The sequence below is a fragment of the Procambarus clarkii genome, chromosome 82 (genome assembly GCF_040958095.1).
Source record: "Procambarus clarkii isolate CNS0578487 chromosome 82, FALCON_Pclarkii_2.0, whole genome shotgun sequence".
Lineage (NCBI taxonomy): Eukaryota > Metazoa > Arthropoda > Malacostraca > Decapoda > Cambaridae > Procambarus > Procambarus clarkii.
Window position 1 is genome coordinate 6,872,392 of NC_091231.1, and position 27,263 is coordinate 6,899,654.

At 45.2% G+C, this 27,263-nt stretch overlaps 2 protein-coding genes across 5 annotated transcripts in view; both read right to left on the minus strand.

Moving 5' to 3' along the window:
* The window catches only part of LOC123764334 (macrophage mannose receptor 1), a 41,049-nt gene extending 33,944 nt beyond the window's left edge, over positions 1-7,105 (minus strand). Inside the window, 7 exon segments of the mRNA XM_045751957.2 lie at positions 868-1,254; positions 1,256-1,426; positions 1,798-1,955; positions 2,137-2,250; positions 2,403-2,567; positions 4,835-5,302; positions 6,066-7,105. Coding sequence (XP_045607913.2) covers positions 868-1,254; positions 1,256-1,426; positions 1,798-1,955; positions 2,137-2,250; positions 2,403-2,567; positions 4,835-5,302; positions 6,066-6,108 — 1,506 coding nt within the window. The 5' untranslated portion in view covers positions 6,109-7,105.
* Positions 7,106-9,170: 2,065 nt separating this feature from the next.
* The window catches only part of LOC123764335 (uncharacterized), an 89,685-nt gene continuing 71,592 nt past the window's right edge, over positions 9,171-27,263 (minus strand). The window contains exons 1-2 of one of the 4 annotated variants that reach the window (XM_045751959.2): positions 20,401-21,026; positions 9,171-11,125 (exon numbers count right to left, since the gene is read on the minus strand). In XM_045751959.2, coding sequence (XP_045607915.2) covers positions 9,575-11,107 — 1,533 coding nt within the window. In that variant the 5' untranslated portion in view covers positions 11,108-11,125; positions 20,401-21,026 and the 3' untranslated portion in view covers positions 9,171-9,574. Of the gene's footprint in view, positions 11,126-12,363; positions 12,675-20,384; positions 21,027-27,263 lie in introns of those variants that run through there. The other 3 variants (XM_045751958.2, XM_069316058.1, XM_069316057.1) reach the window with 3 other exon arrangements.

The window sequence follows — 27,263 nt, forward strand, 5'->3', positions numbered from 1 at the left end:
TGTTTCAATAGAACACAATAAAAGGAGAAGTTACCAGCCAAAGAACAATATTTTTTTTGTGAAAGGGAAACCTTTTATATATTAAGATATTTATCGCGGGTTATCTCGATGATTTCGGGGCTTAGCGTCCCCGCGGCCCGGTCCTCGATCAGGACCGTGGTCCTGGTTGAGGACCTCTTTTTGTGTAGTTACACACCCCCTTCCTGGGGTTGTGTAACTCTTTGTTACACACCCCCAGGAAGCAGCCCGTAGCAGCTGTCAAACTCTCAAGTACCTATTTACTGCTAGGTAACAGGGGCATCAGGGTGAAAGAAACTTTTTGCCCATTTGTGTCTGCCTTCACCGGGGATCGAACCCGGAAGCTCAGGACTACGAATCCGAAGCGCTGTCCAATCAACTGTCAGGCACCCTTTTTATATCAATCAATACGAGTTCCTTATTAAACCAACAAAAGCCAACTTAAAATACAATCCCTTTTCCACATGTGGGAGAACTTGTCCACATATGGCAAGCTCATCACTTGCGTTACTTACACCAACGTACACTTGCGTTAGTAACTTGAAATTACAAACAAAATGTTGACACAAACAACTTTGACATCTGACGTACATTTTCGAGTCGAGAAACGACACATCTTTATCTTCATGAATCATGTACGTTATAAATAATTAAATTGGCTCACAAATGATGAAGCATACTATAGGATCCTGGGCCTACGGGCCGCTCCAAGCAACAGCCTGGTGGACCAAACTCTCACAAGTCAAGTCTGGCCCCGGGCCGGGCTTGGGGAGTAGAAGAACTCACAGAACCCCATCAACCAGGTATCAACCAGGATCGGTGCATACTATAAATATAGGTTATATTTACCAACTCGCAGCCCGTTGTGTCCGGAGGCAGCGTTGGTGTCAGGATTGTTTGACCTGCTTCCGGAGCCAGCGTCGGCGTCAGGGTATCTTGGCCCATGCTATCTACTGTTGTGCTGGAGCTTGAATCAGTTCTGGACGAAGCTGGAATACTTTCACTTGAAGCTGCTGCCAAGGGCGGTGTCGTAGCCTGAGCCGTACTACCACGGGCCACGTTGCTCCTCTGTGGAGCAGCTTCAGAAGACTGATAATGTAACGAGGTGCCAACCGACTGCAGTGGATGGGGTTGTGGTATGTTTGGCTGAGGCTGGGAAAATTGGTTACCATTGTTATTATGCATATGGTCTCCGAATCTGTGAGGTAGTAATATTTTGGGATAATTTCGTGGAGACGTGCCCGAACGTGTTACCATGGGAGGTGTGCAACACTGGGAGTTGGTAGTGTGGGCTTCCACCTCGTTTGAAGGGTGTGGAGAAGCGTGAATGGAAGGGAGATGAAAACGAAGGAGCGGGTGTTTCCCGCGAGAGTTCCAGGCCACTGGAGCGTTTTCTACGGGAGGAACACTGAAAAAAGGGCGATACATGATATCATTTATTGTATGAGCAATATGCTTAGTTTTAATGCCATATTTAAAAAAATAAACGCATTTTATATCTACTCACCTAGTTGTGCTTGCGGGGGTTGAGCTTTGGCTCTGGCGATTTACTGGTGTAAATTACAAAATTTATAAAATATTAAGAATTTATAGGCTGACACACAAACATTGGTGCAATGGTGGATGTTTTGGTGTATTGCACGTCCAATATTAATCTGCCAATTTAAACTTTCCACCGATCCTAACATAGCCTAAGTTAAGCTAATACATTACAACCTGACAATATAGTCAGCCCAGTTCAGTTCCCAAAATAGACTTTTGTATACAGTAGCTTCTCACCTGTGCGCAGCCTTCCTTGGGCGTGTCCGGGGCCCATGCCTGTTGAGGCCTTTTGCAGACGAAGTGCATGTGCGCGTGACACGCATGGAGGCTCCAGCGGGCGGCCCTGCCAGAGGCACCGCGGGAGAATCCAACACAGGATGGCTGGGTGCTCGAGCCTGCAAGGGGAACAAACGAAAACACTTTCTTTAACCACAAGTTTGCACAGCCCGTTCTCGTCGTCCTCTCTCACCATTCCCTCACCTCCCATGTGAACCCCAATCCCCCTTCACCTCTATACTCCCCACTTTTCCCCAATTCCAGTCACCCCATTCCCCATCCTGTCCTCAGTATACTCACGGTAGGTCTCTAATGTCTCCCAGCTGGTGAAGACGGTGGCGGTCCCGTCTGACCAAGCGAGGGAGCCCGGGTGACCATCATCCGACATACCAATCCAGGTTCCAGTGTAGTCATCTGTGGGTTCGAACTGGCACTCGGAAAATTGCTGTCTTTTATAATAACATTACACGGTTGTTTATTGTCAGTATTTTGACATAACAGAGACACTAGTTACTTACCACTTTCAGAAGATTCCTCATTGTTTCACTGGAACACTATTTACTCACCAGGGTCAAGCAAAGAAAGTAGGAAAACGTTCTCTGTAGACGAGTGTATAGAGACGAGGTCGCCGCCTGTAGACTGACACTTGCTCCTGGCGCTGTCGTAGGTCTGTACCTCATTGGAGAAGAGGTAGCAGTGCTCACCGAAGGCTGCCCAGCCGTCCTGGCAACCTGCTGGGGGCGCCGACGGGGTGGTGGAGGAGAGAGACAAGACAGGTGTTAAATTTTATCTGAATTTTAGGGGTTGTTGATTTATAGATGGGGAGGGAATTATCAGGAGAAAGCGCCAATCCATTTCGACTATATAGCACTGGGAAAGGGTCAGGATAAGGATTTGGGATGGGACGGAGGTAAGGAATGATGCCCAACCACTGGTCGGGGATTGAAGGCTGACCAGTATGAACAAATTTATTGACTAAATTACCGGGTAATATAATAGACGAAGCATCACCTTACTGCTTGAAGTATATGTTAGACATGTATATGAATGAATTTGGGTGGATATAAATAGGATCTGCCTCGTATGGGTCAATAGGCCTTCGGCCGTGTCCTCTGTTCTTATGTTGTTATGACCACGTAATATTGTTTACAGGAATCAAGATACAGCTCAGGGACCCCACTTCCTAGTCGACTGATATTATGATGACTTAATACCACGAGCTTTGTCGTATTTACACGGCATCATGTACAGTTTGTAGTGTTCGGTCGCGTTCCCCTCCGTACTCTTATGCTGGTCTGTGGGTGTCGCTGGCCGAGCGTGCCCTTGTACCACTCCACCCCTCAGTAACCCGTGTAAGTGGACACCAGAAAGGCTGCTAAACAAGACTAAAACCAGTGCACTAAAACAGGAGCGAAAAAAGAAACAGGGAAAGAATGAGGAAACCCCACCTCCATTTAAATCTTTGGCCCAAATATCACAGTAGCAAGGTTATCGCGAATAACCGAACTCAATTACGGGCTCATAATTGTCCACGTCCACGTAGCCCCGTGCTACATGGACGTTTCGTTCAGAGTAGCTATATCTAAAATAAGAACAACAAGAAGGCTACTAAGACCGACCCTTAAGCCACGCCACCCGCTACAACACAATTTCTGCATTCAACACAGCAACCTTATATAATGCCTTCTGAAAAGGCGAATACGTCACCTTCGACGTTCTTTCAGATGTATTATTTGGCGATCCTGTGTGTTGTACTGTATGAGTCTGAGCGAGTGTTTCCAGGGCTAGGGTTCATGGAGTAATTTATACAACCACATATATACGAAACCTGTACATCCTTTCTTAATCGTAGCGGCTTTGTTTGCATTTATTAAACAGTTTATGAGCTCCGAAGCACTACGAAGTTGTTTATAACAATACTAATCTTTGGTTGTGAAGCTTCCAAGCTCGTAAACTGTTTCATAAGTGTAGACATTGCTGCCATAAGTAAGGAAAGATGTAGAGGTTTCGTAAGTGGTTGTGTAAATTCTTCATGAATCCTGGATCAGGAGTTTACTAATTACTGGAGACAATTAGTTAAATAAAACCCTTAAAGACACATACAAAATGATTCGATTCCCTTACAGGGCCAGACGGTTCGGAACGTTTCCTTACACCTGATGCAGCTGTTCACCTAATAGTAAATAGATACCTGGGAGTTAACCAGTTAGAAAATTCTGGGAATATCATTCGTTGAGCAGGGGGGGGGGAAGGACTCTGATAAGCCTAACAGGCTTAATCTTTACCTGTTGACAATTTCGAGAGTTCCTCCGTGGCAAGCCTTCCCTGCTGATTGCCTTGCCTGCGAGTTTGTTTTTGTAGCCATCACAGCCAGACTGATCCAGGATCACTAGTAGAAACTTGTCCAGTTCTCTCTTGAAAACTTCCACTGTAGTTTCAGTGACACTTCTTAAATATGTTGGCAGGAGATTGCAGAGTCGTGAGCCTCTGAGGTTTACACAGTTGGGCTTATTGTACCCTAGACTTTCCATGGGACTTATTTTGCACTTCCTACCATATCTCTCACTCCAATATATTGGCATTTTATTGATATTTTTGGAACCTGACCTCTCAGAAATTTCCAAATTATTTACATAACGATTTCCAGATTGGCTAATGCCAACATTAATAATAATTCTCCTTGTAGGTCTAAATACTCAAAAGACAGTGGAATCCTATCCTCTTCAATCGGCCTTTCAACTAACACGTCGCATTTTTAACGGATTAGAAAATAAGATATATTAATAGTAAAATTCAAGGCTCCGTAATATTGCCGCTTTCTATCCGTTGGTCTCGATACGCTAGGTGGGTTGCTTGGGTTCGTATGTTTCTGGTTAGGGGAATCAGTTGTGTTTTTAACGGAGTGGCAGAGCGACAGTAAGGGTTGGTATAAGAGCTGGAAAGTGGTAATTAGAGACTATAGTTGTATTTCTGAGGCAGCAGGCGCCTCATGACTCACCTGACGCAGGGGAGGGTGGCGCCGACGCAGGAGAGGGTGGCGCCGACGCAGGAGAGGGTGGCGCCGACGCAGGGGAGGGTGGCGCCGACGCAGGGGAGGGTGGCGCCGACGCAGGGGAGAGTGGCGCCGACGCAGGAGAGGGTGGCGCCGACGCAGGGGAAGGTGGCGCCGACGCAGGAGAGGGTGGCGCCGACGCAGGGGAGGGTGGCGCCGACGCAGGGGAGGGTGGCGCCGACGCAGGGGAGGGTGGCGCCGACGCAGGAGAGGGTGGCGCCGACGCAGGAGAGGGTGGCGCCGACGCAGGGGAGGGTGGCGCCGACGCAGGAGAGGGTGGCGCCGACGCAGGAGAGGGTGGCGCCGACGCAGGGGAGGGTGGCGCCGACGCAGGGGAGAGTGGCGCCGACGCAGGAGAGGGTGGCGCCGACGCAGGGGAGGGTGGCGCCGCCTCAGGAGTGCCGCAAGCGGAACCTGTAAGTATAAGAAAACAGTTGCTTCAGTGTCTTAGGCTGCTTGACACGTTCTCGTAGATATGTGGTAGCTGTGTGATCGATATGTAGTATCTATGCGGCAATTATGTATATACAGGTATATATGTGGCACTTAGGGAGTAGATACGTGGGGTAAATATGCAACTTCTATGTGGCAGCTATGTACTAGATCTGTGGTGTATAAATAACAACCAATTTATTGGTTGTCATTTATAATGCTAACTTGGGTATAAATGGAACTTGGGTTCCAATCCAGGCACCTGTATGAAACTAATTTATTGTAACTATAAATTAATTACATCTGCGCACCACATTATTGCATCTTTAGCAGCCATATCGTTATTAATATTTTTATTTATTGTAATTATTACACAAACTGTGATGCCTATAGTAACTTCCTCCTGGGGAAATCTCTCAATGTATCAGACAAATATCGCCCATTAAGCATTAGTATGATCAAACAATTTGATAAAGTGTCACGCGGCATATGTCATTTTATCTAAATGTTAAATTTGTCATTATACTCTGCGTGGCTCTGGATAAATTAGTCTAGCCAGAGATGTGGATTAAAAAATCCATTAGTTTTATATGGACCAATTTTGCTCTAAAGAGGAAATTCTGAAGGCTAACGTCATTCAAGCGTAAACTAAAACAAAACAAAAAAACACGTGGCTGATGAGAGCAAGTGGCGGGGGCCAAGGAGCTGGAGCACATTCCCGACAAACACACAGGGAACAACTTACCAACAAGCATCATTACAGCGACCAGGAGATGCTGTGTTGCCATGGTGATGGGAGCCTCTGAGCCGCAGGTTCCGGTGGACGAGATGTATCTCTTGGATGCTGCCTCGTTTGCGTCACTTTCCTCCACTTCCCAACTCCAGAGAATAAAGGACAATTACAAGACCACAAGGGCTCTCTTCTCTCACAATCCAAGGCGTCCGAACGCTATTATATCTCACTCCAACTGTATTACATCGTCTGGTTTAATTATCCACGAGACAGCTGTAAAAGCGTTCCCATATGAATGTCGCTTCCATTTCTTGTCTTGTTTCTCAAGATAACCTCAAGATAAGCCGTAGGCTTTGTGAGTTATGATTCCTTGCCTTCCTTCTTGTCTTGTTACATATCTCATAGACTGGGATTATATCCTCCCATAGAAGGCTGTTATAAACATTTTCTTTGTACATTCGATCGTTTCACAAATCACAACTATTCATTTTTTTTCTAATTATGACACCTCGGACCTGTTTATCACGCAAACTGTTTTGTTGTTTACATTGTTGTAGGCCACGACGCCTTATTGGCTGGTGTGAGTGTAGGTGGTTACTGGTGGTGGTGCCAAGTGTAAGAGCAATGGTGCAAGTGTGACTGATGGAAAAACGGAGTGTGAGGGTGTAAGTCAATGATTGGCGACTTGCAGAGACAGTGTCGAGGGAGGACGGGGTGTAAGGTAGAGTAACCGACCACAACAACGTGAGTGTATCTGCCTTATTATGATGGTGTCGGCAGTGAGGGTTTGTGCCGTGGTGTTACCAGTGTGGGTTTGTGCCGTGGTGTCAGCAGTGTGGGTGAGGGCGCGAGGTAGTGTGGCGATTGACTGGCAGCGTGTGGCGGGAGAGTGGAGGCGCGGGCGGCGGCCAGGGCTCCCCCAGGAAGGACAACTGCACCCACTCTTGATAATGCCAGCTCTCAACTCCACGAACATAACTCCTCGTTAAGACAGCTCTGCTTGTACCACCATGCTCGGAGTACGCAGTTACGCTCGGACCGAAAATAATGCAATATATATACATCACAATCCAATATTAACAAAAAAATAAATACTGCACATGTGTATATTTTCCAATTGAAAGTGTGAGTCACTTAAGGTGCTTTAATGTAACAAAATCCGATCAAAAGTCCTACCAACGACACCTGGTGGCACTACAACAGTGCCACACTGTGCTAACAATTGCCATCTGAACCTCGGGGCCGAGTGTCAGGCTAATTCGACTGATTGGACACAAGTGAATAGCATTGACGTCTGACGTAGTGCCCTAAACCAAGTCCCAGCTCGGTTTAAATTCAGTGATGGTATTGTAATTGACATCTAATAAGTCTATTACCCACTTACGGTAGTTGGTAGTTATTACGTGATCACGACACACGTTAAAAAAATGTCGATCTTTGGAACGAAAGACTTATATATTGCATAAATTTGATTTCATATATAAATCAATTATTGAACATTTTCAACTTGATCTTGGTCAGGAGAAGATGCAGGAGGAAGAGGAAGATTAGAAGGATGTGTTAGAGGAGGGAAAAGGAGACGAGGAGGAGAAGGGAGAATTTATGATATGAATTCTTTTCGCTTATGTGATTAGGAAGAATTGCTCATCTATAATGAACATATTGAGGACCTGCCCGAAACGCTACGCGTGCTAGTGGCTTTACAAGAATGTAAAAATTCTTATATATATAAATAAAAAATAAAAAATAGTTTTATTATGGTCTATTAACAGGTAAACACTGGTCAACTTGTACCATGGGCAAATTGAAATGAGAAATGGGAATAGAAATTTGACAAACCGACAGCTTCTTATCATTTACATAAACTAGAATGCCTGAGGTTGGAGGCTAGATGCTTTGGGGTAGCTTCACTCAGCTTTCACCGTGATTGCTGTGGGGTATGTGCCCAACATGGTTAGGTCGTGGTCACCACAATTTGAGAGAACAGGCGTGCCATGATCACATGTTGAATTCCACCAAATTCCATTTGATTAAATACTTTAAAGAATAAAATTTCAAAACCATTATTTTTCTCACAGTATTATAAAACATTAAACACTGATCTTTGCAAAATTAACAGAAGTTTTCTACTCGTCATACACTGCTCATAATAGTAAAATGACCAGATGCAACATTTAAAAAAGTCAACACTGCAAGAGAGGGAGAGAAAGAGAGTGGGAGTAAGGGAGAGAGAGAGAAGGGAAAAGAAAGGGGAAGAAAGGGCGAGACAGACATACCCGGGCACTGCTGGGTACCTCATCTAGTAGAAAAATATGAGTACAAAATGTGTATAGAAATGAAGGGGGGACTGAACATGCTGAATATTATAGTATATTGGTATACTATTATAAACAGGTGTACACCGCTGTACACATGTTTACTCCAGCCATTATTGATTTGTGTAAGTTGTTAGGAATAAGGTCTCTGAATCTGAAACTAAAGGGCCATTGCGAGACTGTAATTTGCCCAACTTGTTATCCAATCTATAATAGCTATAAGCTGTACTAATATGGATTTAGTGTACGTTCACACCTAAATTGTTACAAAAACTAATGTATTTTTTGTAACTAAAGAATCTATTATATCAAGTGATGTATTGTGCAAGTACATTCAGTTTTTGTTTATTTATTATGCACACCATACCCATCATGTGGGTGATAGTGGACCCCATGCCCATCCTGTGGGTGATAGTGGACCCCCATACCCATCATCAGGGTGATAGTGGACCCCCATACCCATCATCTGGGTGATAGTGGACCCCATGCCCATCCTGTGGGTGGTAGTGGACCCCCATACCCATCATCTGGGTGATAGTGGACCCCATGCCCATCCTGTGGGTGGTAGTGGACCCCCATACCCATCATCTGGGTGGTAGTGGACCTCCATACCCATCATCTGGGTGATAGTGGACCCCATGCCCATCCTGTGGGTGATAGTGGACCCCATGCCCATCCTGTGGGTGATAGTGGACCCCATGCCCATCCTGTGGGTGATAGTGGACCCAATGTCCATTCTGTGGGTGATAGTGAACCCAATGCCCATCCTATGGGTGGTAGTGAAAAAGGTTAAAGACACAGCTAAAGCCCGAAATCTTCATTTAGCTATACAATTTATATCTGTGGTGAGCCAGTTACATATAATTTTGACCGTCATGCACCAGACATGCATGCAGTGGGCGACGGTGACAAGGTTACAATAACGTGCATGCAATGCTTAATGTAAGAACATTTTCTATATGTGTGTTTTTTGGTAGTACATCATTTTAAATGAAATACTTACACTTAATTGTTGAACATTTGACAGAATTCTCTGTAAATTGTAGGTGTCATTTGGTTCTATAACAATGTTGGTATGGAAATTACAGTCATGTAAATCCACAAACCGCACAGCATTTTGGGCGAGATGATATTTTGTCTAATCCTGGATAGACACCAATTTTATTTATCTTATTTTTCTTTGTAGGTTCCCCCGGTTATTCTTATTCAATAGTAGGCGTTGCCTCTCGGATCACAGTCGAGGGAGAAGCTAGCGGCTGAGACTCCAAGTCTCAGCCAGCGATCACTGCAGTCCTGGCCATGGTGAGGCTGGGTGCTGCTGAGGACGGAGACCCCGGTGTTGCTGAGCTGGACGCTCACGGTGTGATTGGTGTCGTCTCGGGTGTACACCACGTCCAACTTGGCCCACCCTGACCTACCCTTACCTACCGGTAGCTCACCAAAGATGATGTCGTCTAAACACTCCGATTGTTTCAGAAACACATATACCGGAACTTGGTAATCGGTTGGCGGACGCAAGAAAACCGAACTGTTTACGCGCATGACGAAGGTATTGTCGGTACACTCGGCGCCTAGAATGATGCAGTCACCCTCCTTGTGCACGGAGGGGAATGCAACGGACACTTGGCCGCTCTGCCCGGCTACGAGCACACTTTTAGCTCCTGTATCCAGCTGAACAGTGTGGTTGGCTATCCCTGACAAAGTGACGGTCAGCTTTTTGCCCGCCGAAGTCACAATGATTGTGTACACTGACAATAAGCCGGATGAAAGCATCACCGGCCAGGAGAGTATTAACGTACTCCACAACGTCGCGTTCCGACAACCTCCCAAGTTCGCCACGACGCCGGTACCCGAGGAAGTGGCGTTGATCACAACGCAACCCACACGGGTGTCCTCATCCGTGTCTCCGTCTGCTGTTACTTCCAGGTATATCGTCCAGGGAAGAGAGGATCTGGGTCTGAGTTGCACTGCGGCAGGCAGCGGCCGTGAAGGACGAGGCTTTTCGTCAGGAAGATAAATTATGCAAGGAAGAGCCACAGTAACCAGTTGTCTCACGTCCAGGGTGGTGACCTGTTGTCCCACGTTCATAGTGGTGACCTGTTGTCCCACGTCCAGGGTGGTGACCTGTTGTCCCACGTCCAGGGTGGTGACCTGTTGTCCCACGTCCAGGATGGTGACCTGTTGTCCCACGTCCAGGGTGGTGACCTGTTGTCCCACGTCCAGGGTGGTGACCTGTTGTCCCACGTCCAGGGTGGTGACCTGTTGTCCCACGTCCAGGGTGGTGACCTGTTGTCCCACGTCCAGGGTGGTGACCTGATGTCCCACGTCCATAGTGGTGACCTGTTGTCCCACGTCCATAATGGTGACCTGTTGTCCCACGTCCAGGGTGATGACCTGTTGTCCCACGTACATAGTGGTGACCTGTTGTCCCACGTCCAGGGTGGTGACCTGTTGTCCCACGTCCATAGTGGTGACCTGTTGTCCCACGTCCATAGTGGTGACCTGTTGTCCCACGTCCATAGTGGTGACCTGTTGTCCCACGTCCATAGTGGTGACCTGTTGTCCCACGTCCAGGGTGGTGACCTGTTGTCCCACGTCCAGGGTGGTGACCTGTTGTCCCACGTCCAGGGTGATGACCTGTTGTCCCACGTACATAGTGGTGACCTGTTGTCCCACGTACATAGTGGTGACCTGTCTTCCAGCGACCAGAATGACCAGCAAGTCCCACCAGCCCTCCATTACTGGACAACGTTCAACCTGTCGGCAGAAAATCACAATTCGTGTCACTGCGACAGAAAATCGACTTTGTAATAATTATTTTCTGCCAATTTGTAAGGTGGCCAAGATACACGTTCACAGCCCAGCCTTCTCGCCATGTTACATTCTTTACTTTCATATTTATTATGCGGGTCATAAATAAAAAGAGATAGATAAAAGAGCTGAAATAAACTAAGCTTATACTAAAAAAAAACTTTTGCCATAATGTTTTATATCTTGAGTTATCTTGAGATATAAAACATTATGGCAAAAGTTTGGTGTATGAAACGTGTATTTTCTAAAATACAAATTATTCTATGTAATATGCTGTGCATTGTGCCTAGTGTAGGTTGTTCTGATGCATGTAAAGCACCGATGGAGGCAAATAAAGCAACTCTCAAGTCACAGCTTCGAATATAGGTTGAGAAAAGTACATATTATGTCCACTTACGAAACCTGTACATCTTTCCTCTCAATTTTGGCGGCTTGATTTGTATTTATTAAACACTTTCCCAGCTTGCAAATGCTTCGTGGCCGTTGTCGGTCTAATGTTGTTATTGTTATACATGTAAAGTCTACAGTTATATTCACACTCGTAGCTCATACTTTTTTTTTAGTAACAGCAAACTGATTGATGAAAGATGTACAGGTTTCGTAAGTGGACTATTAAATGCTTGGTGAATCCTGGTCTGGGATTGTGTAGGTCCACACGGGTGCGTAGCGCCGTCTGATTAGCCAAGTTATACCACCTGAATTCACACCTAGTTTGAGATTCAGGTAAAGCACAGGTGAAGCACAGGTAAAGCACATGTGAAGCACAGGTAAAGCACAGGTGAACCACAGGTGAAGCACAGGTAAAGCACATGTGAAGCACAGGTGAAGCACAGGTAAAGCACAGGTAAAGCACAGGGGAAGCACAGGTGAAGCACAGGTAAAGCACGGGTGAAGCACAGGTGAAGCACAGGTAAAGCACAGGTAAAGCACAGGTGAAGCACAGGTAAAGCACAGGTAAAGCACAGGTGAAGCACAGGTAAAGCACAGGTGAAGCACAGGTGAAGCACAGGAGAAGCACAGGTAAAGCACAGGTGAAGCACAGATAAAGCACAGGTGAAGCACAGGTAAAGCACAGGTGAAGCACAGATAAAGCACAGGTGAAGCACAGATAAAACACAGGGGAAGCACAGGTAAAGCACAGGTGAAGCACAGGTAAAGCACAGGTGAAGCACAGGTGAGCGTACCTTTGGAGGAAGGAGACTGGTGGGATGATGAAGACGTTAATTAAGAGGACCGTGGGTGAGTGAGTGAGTGAGGCAGTGGGTGGTGGTGAGCGCTGCCATAATACACTACACAACATTGAACCATTCCTTGACATTACCGGCAGCCGCCACTCACCCGTTTTAGTTCATCCTTCCTCACACAATCATTTGGATTCATCCCTCAGGTGTGGGGAAATATGAGAGAGCTACAATGACCAGAAAACTACTAAATTGCCTTTTCCAAGCTGTACAATGGCCGGGAGGCAACTATTATGGGCGGTCTCTGATCTCCCGGGCACAGTGGTGTTTATCCTGGAGGAGGTAAACAGTAGAACACGTGGGCCTTGTTGACATCCACTCAGGACTATACCTATACACTTCCCTCCCTCCCTCCCCCTCCCTCCATCTCTCTCTCTCTCTCTCTCTCTCTCTCTCTCTCTCTCTCTCTCTCTCTCATATAGATCTTCACAGTACATCAGAGCACCTGATCAAGATAATCACAGTACACAGCCTACCACGTCACTAAAAAAAAGTTTCTCTTCTCCCGCCAAACTAAACAATTGATCATAAATGCGAGCCCGACCTCGCATATTAATGGAGACAATATTGTCGCAAAAACATCAATGTGTGTGTGTGTGTGTGTGTGTGTGTGTGTGTGTGTGTGTGTGTGTGTGTGTGTGTGTGTGTGTGTGTGTGTGTGTGTGTGTGTGAACGATCAACATACACAGAATGACGTTAATATGTATAAAATTGGCAATTGTGGCGGGGTGAGGGTGTGGTGGCGTCGCGGACCGACCTACTAGCATCACTCTCTCCAGGAACTCATTACCCATCTTTATTTTAAGATTTATCGCCATTTTTGTCCGGTCTGCCACTTAATTATCATAATAAATAGCATTTATCTGATTTGTGTCACTGGAGTGCGAAATAGTGCAGTGGAAATAGCTCGTCAGATTAAGAGAAAACATATATAATGACCTTCGACAATCCGCCGGCTCCCTGTCCTCGTCGAGGCCACTAGGGTTAGTGGCCCTCGCGTAAATCAGGTCATAAATACTAAAAATTAGTCCTCGCCCATACCTGGTAGCGCGTTTTTTTCAGGTATATTTTAAATCTTTTTAAGGTCAGCATTGTCGTTTTTTGTTTGTCAGTCCGGCAGCCCTCAGCTTATCTTGGCAAACGAAGTGTCGTCTCTGGAAGGATTTTTCGTCGCCATACAGTGAAGTCATCATCAGTGAAGTCACCATCTACTGTGAGGTCGTCTTTCTGTGGTCGAGGTCTCTGACGGCCATAGTCAAAGTGGGAGATGTTTACGTAATTCGAAACGATAGAATGCCTGTTTTTTTTTTTATCACAGTACATATTCATTTGTACACAGTACATTTGTTCCAGTACATTATATTCAGCTATAATGCCAAATAATATTTCTGTGTTTACTATGTGTCTTACGGTAGCCAAGAGCACCCGAGGAGGAATTACCAAAGTAGCGCTGGTGTGGAGCATCTTCAAGTGATGCTGGCTAGGAGAGGGAGAGACAGGACTCATCAGGTGAGGTATGCCCTTCATCATCACCTGCATCCTTCAGGTGAGGAGGCTGGGCATCCGTGGGGGGCAGTTAACGGTAGGACTTATGGTGCGTGTATTGGGTGTAACACAACGTTGATCTGTTGCTGATTTACCTGCTGTTGCTATTTTCAATCACAACCCATGACGGCTGCAATCACAACAACACGGCTGCAAAAGATCAGGCTTAAGGCTGAATTAAGCCTTGCACATCTTTATGTTTAACTCAGCCCGAGATGCATGTCTTGCAGTAGATACGGTGATCCATAGCGTCCTTATGTCACTGAGTCTGTCTGTCAATAGGTAGCTTACATGGGTCCGGCATCTAATTTGTGATTCAGAGCTCATAAATTGTTTAATAAATGTAAGCAAAGCCGCTTCGAATAAGGTAAGATGTACAGGTTTCGTAAGTCGATGCGTAAGTGCTTGAAGGTGTCCTGGCCCCGGTTCACGAAACACACCAGTATACCTCGCCATCTTGATCATTCCAGCTGTCTGCAGCAGAGTTTAAGCCCGGGAACACAGTGTTACTACGACGTGGTCAGATACCACACGAGCCACACATTACACATTATCACTAGTTCATGATGCATTCACCACACACACACACACACACACACACACACACACACACACACACACACACACACACACACACACACACACACACACACACACACACGCACACGCAGGTGCGTATGACAGTGTGGAAGGCGTTGCTATGAGCTGATAGTGGGAGCAAGGACAAGCTTGGGGGAGGGGGCGCTGGTGTCGTGGTGGCCGTCCTCTCCACCACCACCACCTGTTAACCCTCCAATTCACCTTCATTGCGAAATGTTTTCACCCAGCTTAGGAACCCACCTGTTAAAATAATAAATCCCAGTTGGTTCTCGGTGACAGGAACCCAGCACCTGGTCTTACTGGGGGGCTCCCTTGGTCAACTACTGACTATCCCCAGGATGCAACCCGCAATAGTTGCCTGACTTCCTATGTTACTGCTAGGTGAATAGTGGCATCAGGTGAAGGGAAACTTACCCAGATGTTTCCGGGTTTCTCGGGCATGGAAATTGAGATCCTCGATTGGGAGTCATGGACGTAGACCAGTGTACTACAGGATCCACAAATATATCTATATTAGAATATCTGTCAAAGGTTGGAAGCGAGCCACTTTGTGTCTAGCGTCACCTAATTTTTTTCTAAGGTATTACTGTTGGGTCCGTGTCCAACATGGGCGGGTCAGGATTAGCAGCAAACAAGAGTGCCACGCACGTGTCGAGTCTGCCCAAACCCTCCATGACACATCTGTCAATACATTCAATACCCGAGTCTAAATTTTTATTATTTTTTTGTGTTCCATGACATACAATTTTGTGCACTAATCACAACAAAACAATAACAAAATCTATTATTGCCCCGTAATTAACTGTAATAGTTGGCTGCTGGGAGGTTGTGTGTGTGTGGGGGGGGGGGGAGACATGGAATTGTTACGAGCTCCTCGAATAGTTTGAACCTCCCCCCCCCTCTCCCCCTCTTCCCCTCCTACCCCCCCCCCTCCCCTCCCTCTTAGTAAAACTGCTATTGTTATATATTTTATTTAAGAGGGAAGAATGACATACGTACAGAAATATAGGCATGAGAAAAGCACGAGCGTACACACACACACACACACACACACACACACACACACACACACACACACACACACACACACACACACACACGTTACAACCGATAGCTGGAAAGGCGGGATCCAAGAGTCAATGCTCGATCCTGCAAGCACAAATAAGTGAGTACAAATAGGTGAGTACACACACACACACACACACACACACACACACACACACACACACACACACACACACACACACACACACACACACACACACACACACACCTGTGTCCTGGCCCCTCACAACAGCCTGCTTGCTCCACCATAATGCACACATCAAGCAGATCAAGCCACACATCTGACTGCTGGTGGGAAGAACAGCACTACTGGGTTCCCTGCGGCTTGGCACACGTGCGGTAAACTTTCTAGGCGACGGGGGATATGAATCCAACTCAAGATGTAAACTGAATCTTACGATGTAAACCGGGTCTCCCGGCGGGAACTTGGAAAGAACATTGACTTCAGTTTAGCAGGAAATTTAAACAGACATTGAGAATTTGCGTTTTGAAATTAATTGGGAAATTGATCTAGCAGATGTGTGTGTCACATTATTGATCTAGCAGATGTGTGTGTCACATTATTGATCTAGCAGATGTGTGTGTCACATTATTGATCTAGCAGATGTGTCCTCTTATTGATCTAGCAGATGTGTCCTCTTATTGATCTAGCAGATGTGTGTCCCCTTATTGATCTAGCATATGTGTGTGTCCCCTTATTGATCTAGCATATGTGTGTGTCCCCTTATTGATCTAGCAGATGTGTCCTCTTATTGATCTAGCAGATGTGTCCTCTTATTGATCTAGCAGATGTGTCCTCTTATTGATCTAGCAGATGTGTCCTCTTATTGATCTAGTAGATGTGTCGTCTTATTGATCTAGCAGATGTGTGTGTCCCCTTATTGATCTAGCATATGTGTGTGTCCCCTTATTGATCTAGCATATGTGTGTGTCCCCTTATTGATCTAGCAGATGTGTCCTCTTATTGATCTAGCAGATGTGTCGTCTTATTGATCTAGTAGATGTGTCGTCTTATTGATCTAGCAGATGTGTCGTCTTATTGATCTAGTAGATGTGTCGTCTTATTGATCTAGTAGATGTGTCGTCTTATTGATCTAGTAGATGTGTCGTCTTATTGATCTAGCAGATGTGTCGTCTTATTGATCTAGCAGATGTGTCGTCTTATTGATCTAGTAGATGTGTCGTCTTATTGATCTAGTAGATGTGTCGTCTTATTGATCTAGTAGATGTGTCGTCTTATTGATCTAGTAGATGTGTCGTCTTATTGATCTAGCAGATGTGTCGTCTTATTGATCTAGTAGATGTGTCGTCTTATTGATCTAGCAGATGTGTCGTCTTATTGATCTAGTAGATGTGTCGTCTTATTGATCTAGTAGATGTGTCGTCTTATTGATCTAGCAGATGTGTCCTCTTATTGATCTAGCAGATGTGTCGTCTTATTGATCTAGTAGATGTGTCCTCTTATTGATCTAGCAGATGTGTCGTCTTATTGATCTAGTAGATGTGTCGTCTTATTGATCTAGTAGATGTGTGTCCCCTTGTTAGGATCAGGAAGCCTGTGGGCTCATCAAGGTCCCTCCCCTCCCCCCTCCCCCGGCTCTGGGCACCTGTTCACTGCCGGGTGAACAGAGGCATCAGGTGAAGGTAGTTGATGGGTGAACACCGGTTTTTTTTTTACCAAAGGAATTATGAAGGTGGTAGAGGAGGCTGGTTGTTAGGAGGCTGGTTGTTAGGAGGCTGGTTGTTAGGAGGCTGGTTGTTAGAAGGCTGGTGGTTGTGGGGGTTAGGTTCTTGACGTGACGTCACTACAGATAAGAGTGCTGGTACCATTAGTAGGTACCATTAGCCGGTACAACCAGGCGGTACTGGGGATTATCTGTGACTACAGGTTGTGTGTTTACATTCCATGGGTCCCACCTATTATTTTTCTCCTTACTTTCTCTCTCTCTCTCTCTCTCTCTCTCTCTCTCTCTCTCTCTCTCTCTCTCTCTCTCTCTCTCTCTCTCTCTCTCTCTCTCTCTCTCTCTCTCTCTCTCTCTCTCTCTCTCTCTCTCTCCTACATTTCTTACTGTCTTCCCTCCCTCCCTCCTTCCCTCCATAGCCTCTTGTCCATCACCTTACACCCGGCTCTTACCCCCCCCCCCCTCCCCTCTCACAAGGTGCCATGAGTTGGCATCAGGAGTTGGCACTCACCTCAGTCATCTGAGTAGGAGGTAATCTCCCCTTCCCTTCTACCCCTCTTTTTTTATCTTCCTTCCTTCCTATAACCCCCCCCCCTTCCTCCCTTTTCACTCTACCCCTTTCATTCTATTCCTCCATGTCTTCTCTGTTTCCTTCACATCAACTTCTCTCACTCTTTTCATTCATGAAGTTCTTGCTTTCGTTAGTTTTCTATTTTACGATTCTCTTTCCTGTCCGTCCGATTTCCCCTAAATCTTCAGCAGCTATTTTGTCCTCCCTTTTCCACCTGTTCCACTTGCTCTCCCCTCTGCGTTATCACCCTTCCTGGCACACCCACTGTCAGGGGGTTCGAAACCCCCTGTATGCCTCTCCTCAACACTATATAGGCTTCCAAACACACACACACCCACACACACACACACACACACACACACACACACACACACACACACACACACACACACACACACACACACAGTGGCAGCAGAGATATCAGTTAAGATGTAATGGATTTCAATGTTAAAAATGTATGTAAAATGATACAATTCAAATGAATATCAAAATATATACCACACGTGCTGTGTATACCAAGTATATTCAACATATTCTATATACCAGATAACTCAAATACAGTGTCATGCCAAAATTATTCTAGGTTGCTAAAATCAATCGAAGCGAGTGAAAATATGTTGCCAACCACATGCTACGGACCAAATATGCTGTCAACCGCATGGTATAGTATAATTATGCTGTAGACTTCATGCTGTTGTATAAAATATGTTGCTGAATGCCATGATTTACTTTAACATTTAATAAATGATTTCTTCTGTGGATTTCTAATTTCTGAATTACATGACTGAAGCAATCACACGCCGATTCAAACCATTTATTTCCCCCACGATAAATGTTAAGTTAACCGGACGATAGTTCGACGGAAGTGACCTATTTTCCCTTCTTAAAAAATTCTGCCCCACATTTCCACCCGTCCAAAATATTTCAACACTTTGCTGGACTCTACTGATATGTTAAATATGCAAGACAGAGGCTCACTAAGCTCTTCTTTACATTCTTTGAGCATCTTGGCAAATACTTCGTCTGGTTCTGGGGGATTTACTTGGCTTTCATTTTGTATGTTTAAGAACTTCATTGTATGAAGTTTTGAGTATTCCTCTCGTCCTCTTCACAATTTGCATAGATTTATTCACGATTTGCATAGATTTATTCGCAATTTGAATAGATTTATTCACAATTTGCATAGATTTATTCGCAATTTGAATAGATTTATTCACAATTTGCATAGATTTATTCACAATTTGCATAGATTTATTCACAATTTGCATAGATTTATTCACACTTTGCATAGATTTATTCACACTTTGCATAGATTTATTCAGCTGTATGTTAAATATAAAGTTATTCTCTAGTAAATAATAGAATAAGAATAATTAATTGTGTCGGGGACATGAAGCCAGAGTGTATTCATACACGTTAGGCTTTTATCAAGATCCCTCAACCCCCCACCCCACCCCCCACCCCACCCCCCCCCCCCCCCCCCTCCTCCTAAGGGCGAATTACTGACCCCGCCCAGGAGGCAACCCCATAACAAGCTGACTAACGCCTGAGTACCTACTTGCTGCTAGGTGAACAGGTCATGAGGTGAAAGGAAATGTGCCCAACCATTTCTGTTCCGCCCGGGATTCGAACCCGGAATTCTGGATTGTCCGTTGAAAACTAACCCGACTGTACTATACCGGGACCCTTTCGGTAGACACAAAGTACTCATTGAGAATACCACACATTTCCTTGACATTATCTGTTATCTATTTTTTTTTAAAAAGGCGCAAGCTTTTCCGTTTTCAACGAATATGGTATTGCAACGAAAGGTTGCAGGCATGAGACTTTCTGTCGGAAGAGTCGAGGCTTTTTAGGCTTTGCCTCGACTACCGGAGTCATTCCCCACATGCTGTGGAGTGCTAGGTAGGCAGGGTGTAGTGGAGTAGTGGGGGTGACCAGCTGGGTGGGATGCTGGAGACGGTAATTAAGCCATCACAACACTCCATCACCTCGGCTGTATGCACTAGATTGTGTTTTCATCTTGACGTTGTCTAATCAACATCTTTGATCTGTAGCTGTGAGTGTGTGTGTCTCTCTCTCTCTCTCTCTCTCTCTCTCTCTCTCTCTCTCTCTCTCTCTCTCTCTCTCTCTCTCTCTCTCTCTCTCTCTCCTAGAGAGAAAAAGGAAAGAGAAAGGAGAGTATGAATGGTAGCGGTAGGCCATTGTGGTGGTGGTGGTGGTAGTCATAGAATATGGTGGTGGCTGGTGGGATATGGTGGTAATGGGTGATATATGGTGGTGGTAGTGTAGTAATTCTGGGTGGAGTTAGATGGTGACCCTGGAGGATATTAGGTGGTGGTTATAGTAACACTACCTAACATCCAGTAACAGTAACAGTAGATTATAGTAACAGTGCTTATTTAACAGTGGCCACACAACAGAGTGGTCTACCTCTTGACACCCCGCCTACTAGCCTTGTTCTACCCTTTGGTCTTATAATAACAACTTTCATAACGTACGAATTCATTGTAGCACCTGGCCTTAAAGGTGTCGACGGAGGTGGCTTCCAGGGCGTCTTATTTCATCGCATTCCACTTGCCGACCGTCCGTACAGGGGTGAAAGTATCTCCTCGCATTTCTTAATGTGAAGAGATGACCGGACGGGGGGTGGTAGTGGCGTTGGTGGACGGTCGGTGTTAGGTGGTGGTGATTGATTGATTGATAAAGATTAAGCCACCCAAAAGGTGGCACGGGCATGAATAGCCCGTAAGTGATGGCCCTTTTGTGCCATTACCAGTATCAAGAGCTGATACTGGAGATCTGTGGAGGTGCGACTGTACCCTGCGTGAAGGGAGATGTCTCCCGTCAACTAGGTGGTGGTGTCTGGCTGTGCGTCAAATATGTCGCGTGATTATGTCTTGCCCGCGAGTTCCTTGTCAGGCGGCCAGCAGGTAATGGCGCTCGCGCGTGCGCTACATGCTGACCATTGGCTACTCACACTGCCGTCAGCACCACTTCCTCTCGTACCCTCTACAGGTGGTCAGCGAGCGGAATGCACTGAAGGAGGTTGTGGAAGGTACCTCCATCCATAACCTAAAGGGCAGACGCAGGCCGGGCACGAATATAGACCTCACTCCCCCGCGTAGTGAGTAATCACTCTACTATCTTCAATACTGCGAGAGGCAGCAATTAAACATTTTATCAGCGTTTTGTGTGCTTCAGAATGGTCAGTTCAGGGACCCGTATTATAAACATTACAGTTTTAGGAAGATACGTGAACCTTAAACACCATACATATATCCGCATGAACTTGAACCCACAAGTGACTCATCTACTTGACAACCAGAAATTCCCTTTGTACTTGACACCCGTCCATTTGACTCCTGTCCACTTGACACGGCAATTTGACAGTTATTCGACACGACACCTACCTTACGCGACGCCCACCTTACCCAACACCTACCTTACACGACGCCATAACCTCACAATCTGTTGACCTATTTAACCAACCACAGCTGTCTCTCATGGTTGGGGTCCTGTGAATCACCCCATAAAACAGTAGACAAGCCGAGCGTCGTCACCCATTACCGTTGACGCATCAAAACATTTTAATAATGTAAGTAATGTAAAACAATGTAAATAATGTAATAAAATGTAAATAAAAATGTAAATAATGTAATAATGTAAAACATCAAAGCATTTGAATAATGAAACGGATTAATATCCAATAAATTTATAGACTATACAACACGAATTTAGAGCAATTTACGTGTGTTAATTACAATGAAGAAATACCAAAACAAAACTATTATTTTAAAATGATTACGAATGCGCTGTGTACGAAGGATCTGATTATACCAGCCTTAGTTCTCTCAGTTTGCCGCAACGTACAAAATTCAACGTCCTAACCTGACCTGAAACGTACGAATCCACCTAACCAATCGAGGCGTAGTTAAAACCATGGATTTTTGGGATCCGCTGCTTTTGATAGTAGGTTGCCTTTGGTACGTTGGTTACCATTAGCTGTATTATCGTAGTAGTTGAGAGGACGGGCTTGAGGGGATGTAGATTGCTTGTCGACACGCCATCATACATAGGACTTAGCCGTATACATAGGCTGTGAATCAAGTAGAAGCATGTATATGTCTATCACGGTAACTGCCGCCGTCTTGGAGCGTTGATCTTAACGACGTGTCAAGACGCATTCCTCGTGGGTCTCTTATCACAAGTGCTTTTCTGGCCGCGCCCAGAACCCCCTTAACCCCTCCCCCCCCCCCCACACACACACCGTCCCCACACCCCCATCTCATACCCATACGAACCATACAACCACACTGCCAAGCTCTCGACAATATTTTTACCTTCGCGTCTCCACCCCTGCCTCCCATTCCCCCCCTGCACACCCTTACCACACCTGGTTCCATAGTGGCACTCACTGCTTCCCCTACAGGCACCTGCCCACCTGGCTCTGGGTGCCACGCCAGGTAACCTATCATGGTATATATTCTCCCCCCCCCCCCCCACCTGCAAGGCGCACCTGGAGTACTCGGTGAAGAAGTGTACTGTATGTTCAACCCGTCCCTCAACCCGTCCCTCAACCCGTCCCTCAACCCGTCCTTACCTCAATATAATAATTACATGTAAATACTAAATATAACTAACATGTATTGTGCCTATAAACTGGCTGCCTGTCCCCCGACGAAAGGAATACATTGCATATTATATATATTTATATTATATATTATATAATATAAATATTATAGCATATTATATATATTTATATTATATATTATATAAAATCTCGAACCCTGGCTATGTAGGACAGATGTAAATGTATATGTTTGGTGGTTATCGTGGTGAATGAAGGATTATGTCTGAATAAAAATGTATAGCAAATAATCTCTGGCTGCTACACTGGCTGAGCCGTGTGGGTCTTGTGTGGGTGTGGGTGTTGGGTGGATGATGAGCGGGTGTTACGGTGTGGGTGTTGGGTGGATGATGACCTGGTGTTACGGTGTGGGTGTTGGGTGGAGGATGACCTGGTGTTACGGTGTGGGTGTTGGGTGGAGGATGACCTGGTGTTACGGTGTGGGTGTTGGGTGGATGAAGGGTTATAATTATAGAACACTTTACTTAGCGGGAGTCGACGCTGTCCTGACTTATGCTGATGGAACTAACAGCCGCTGCTCCATCAGAGTGATAGAGAGGAGTTATTGCTCTCTCAGCAACAACCCAAGATAACCCCTTTTATAACCCCTAGATAACCTTATGGTCCCTAGTTGATGCAAGTCCCCGAGGGGAGGGTTGAGGCAGGTGTTCGTCCCCGAAGGTAAATATCCGACATTTATATGTTAGGCAAAAATTAAGGTAATAAGGTGGTGCCAAAATGGCTAGTCTTAAACCATTCACTAACAATTAATAATTTCTAGCTGTTTTAGGGGGTCTTTCTAGCGTTTTTTTTGGTGCGGGTCTTTTTAGCTATTTAGGGGGTCTTTCTAGCTGTTTGTTGTGGGGTCTTTTTAGCTATTTAGGGGGTCTTTCTAGCTGTTTGTTGTGGGGTCTTTTTAGCTATTTAGGGGGTCTTTCTAGCTGTTTATGGTGGGGTCTTTTTAGCTATTTAGGGGGTCTTTCTAGCTGTTTGTTGTGGGGTCTTTTTAGCTATTTAGGGGGTCTTTCTAGCTGTTTATGGTGGGGTCTTTTTAGCTATTTAGGGGGTCTTTCTAGCTGTTTGTTGTGGGGTCTTTTTAGCTATTTAGGGGGTCTTTCTAGCTGTTTATGGTGGGGTCTTTTTAGCTATTTAGGGGGTCTTTCTAGCTGTTTGTTGTGGGGTCTTTTTAGCTATTTAGGGAGTCTTTAAAGCTGTTTGTTGTGGGGTCTTTTTAGCTATTTAGGGGGTCTTTCTAGCTGTTTGTTGTGGGGTCTTTTTAGCTATTTAGGGGGTCTTTCTAGCTGTTTGTGGTGGGGGTCTTTTTAGCTATTTAGGGGGTCTTTCTAGCTGTTTGTGGTGGGGTCTTTTTAGCTATTTAGGGGGTCTTTCTAGCTGTTTGTGGTGGGGTCTTTTTAGCTGTTTAGGGGGTCTTTCTAGCTGTTTTAGGGGGGGTCTTGTTAATGCCGTCGAGCTGCTACTGCTGGCACCAACAAGCTAATGGACATCACAAGGGTATAGTTCATCCTTGATATCTGAATACAACCCACATTGCAAGGCAGAGAATCTTGGTGACTTGTGATTCTCCTATCCGAAACGATTGTGCAACTCTCGTGGGTGTGCGTGACTCTTACTGGTAGTGTGTCCCAAACCGGTTAAGCTTAGATAAATATGCATCCATTATTAGAGGATTATTATGCTATCCATTAAACGATATTATCCTCCTAAACTCTTCCAAATGGGTAACAACCTTTATTTTGCTCTGCAGTTTTCAGTCTAAATTAGACAACCAACTCACAAGACTGAAAATGAACAGCTCGAGACGTTTCGGTACATCCTGGACCATTGTCAAGTCGAGTAATTCATTTCAACACTATTGTACTGTCACCTAAGATCTGGCGGTCAAATTGGTATTACCGAGATTCATTTGTGTGTGTGTGGTGGTGTGTGGTTGGGTGGGTGTGGGTGTGTGGTGGGTGTGGGTGTGTGGTGGGTGTGGGTGTGGTTGGGTGTGTGTGGTGGTGTGTGGTTGGGTGTGTGTGGTGGTGAGTGGTGGGTGTGGTTGTGTGAGTGTGGTGGTGTGTGGTGGATGAGGTTGTGTGGGTGTTGGAGGAGAGAGAGTGGTCACGCGGGAGACACGTTCTAAGGCTTCCAAATCCGGTTTGATCGGCTTTCGGAAAGAGAGAGAGAGAGAGAGAGAGACATACTTCTAACACATTAGGGAGAACTAAGGGTCGTCAGTATAAGTAGAGTTGTGTGTAGAATAACGAGGCGTTTTCAGTTTTGGCGACAATTTGGGCGTGGTTTCCATCAGCGAGTTTAACGAGTTTTGAATTTTTATAACTCTTCTTTATTTTTTTAGGTGTAACCCGCGCGTTTGGTTCAACGACTCGAACGTGACGAACCGTCGCAGTGGGGTAAGGGGGGGGGGGGGTAGGGGGGTGTTTTGCGTGCCTTTCTGGTTCATTTAAGAGGTTTTAAAATATTAATTTGTGTGTGTATATATATATATATATATATATATATATATATATATATATATATATATATATATTATATATATACATACATACATATACATATACATATACATATAAAAAAACAATACTGAATACGTGCTAGCATTTTCTTTGCATTTATCATTTAAAAAATATTCCCCTAATCCATGCAAATACAAAGAATTACAGAAAGTTATACTAATTATTAATTTAAATACGAGAAACTACAATTTTAAGTTAGTACGTTTATCAGGGGCTGAAACAGTCCCTAAGAGAGCAGCAAGGTGGGTACATTGACGTCAGGGGGCTGAAACACAGTCCCTAATACAGCAGCAAGGTGGGTACATTGACGTCAGGGGGCTGAAACGCAGTCCCTGATACAGCAGCAAGGTGGGTACATTGACGTCAGGGGGCTGAAACACAGTCCCTAATACAGCAGCAAGGTGGGTACATTGACGTCAGGGGCTGAAACATAGTCCCTGATACAGCAACAAGGTGGGTACATTGACGTCAGGGGGGCTGAAAGACAGTCCCTAATACAGCAGCAACGTGGGTACATTGACGTCAGGGGCTGAAATACAGTCCCTAATACAGCAGCAAGGTGGGTACATTGACGTCAGGGGCTGAAATACAGTCCCTAATACAGCAGCAAGGTGGGTACATTGACGTCAGGGGCTGAAATACAGTCCATAATACAGCAGCAAGGTGGGTACATTGACGTCAGGGGCTGAAACATAGTCCCTGATACAGCAGCAAGGTGGGTACATTGACGTCAGGGGCTGAAACATAGTCCCTGACGCTGGCGAGACATCGGAACCAAATTCAGATTAGATAGTGTCAACCGTCTAGTTTATGGCTGTATGTATATTAACAGGGGAAGAGGGGTGCAGGGAGAGAGAGAGAAAAAAAAGAGTAAGGAGAGCAGAAATAGAGCGAGAGAGAGAAAAGGAAAGGCAGAGCAAGGACCATAATATATTCCACGGATATGCAGAAATAAGCATGGAAATTGAGAATGGGAAAAGGAGAAGATTAAGGGGGAAGCTTCGTAGATGGAGGGTAGGGAAATGGGGAGACGGGGAGAGGTGGTTAGATGGATTAGACGAGATGGAAGATGGAGAGAGGAGGAGGGGTTAAGAATAAGGAGGGGGGGTTTAGGGGGAGGAAGTGATACTGTCCCGGGCACCGCCGGGTCCCTTCCTGGTACATTATGTAATTATAATAATTAGCAGTTACACCATTATTATGCCATGTAATTGATGTATTGAAATTGAGTGTAAACTTAATTATGATTTTTTGTAATTATCTGTATTTTGTATAATAGTTGTATAATGGACAATGTATTCAGGAACATCTGAGAAAGCAGTGAAGGCGTTTGGTGGGATCGAACCCTCGTTTGCATCATTTTATATTTTATTAACGGTTGTAAAAATCATTAGCAAGGGGACAAGGGCTGCCTCAGCTCCTCTGCTTTGTGAAGGTTCCCTAAATTGTAAAGTAACTCAGAATATTGTCAAATTTTGTATAAAATCTATTGTTTTATTAAACAAAAAATTTAGTGCCTTGAAAATATATAACTTGGAATATACCATATATGTACTTATTCATAAGCCAAATATTGACTATAAGCAATAAGTATGTGCTGTCTTGTGCGAGAGCGGATTGCAATGCAACAGTGGGTGGCGGGAAGCAGCCTGAAGCACCATGCAACTTGGGCGCCTCGTCGCCAGCCAGTGTCAACACCGAGACACCAGGGCCCCAGTCACAGGTAAGGACCTCTGTCAGACAAAAAGTGCCACGTCTTCAACCAGACCCACACACTGTTTAAGTATTCAAGCCGATAATAGCCCGAACTGGAACCATAAATTCTCACCATCTGTCATCCTTAACCTCAATCTCTTGTTGCAAGTGTTTGTGTTTGAGCTAAACTGAAGGGGAATAAGCGAGGTGTCGGTCATGGAGAACGGTCATGACATACGCACACGGAACACTGGCATGCGCACACACATGGTGGTAGAGTATTGTGTGTACACGTGTGAGAGCTTTGTTGGAAGTGCAATGGTTCCCTGCACAGGACTGGTAGGTGATAGACTGCTTTAGCATTATTGACAATGCCAAAAATACTTCGCGACACATACACAATGCTGAGACAAATAGACAAAGTAGACAATGCCAGCCACTTTAGTTTGAGAGAAAGTAGGACAAAAAAACGCAGCTGAAAGCTCAACGAGTCAAAAAAAAAATGTAAAGAAATACTC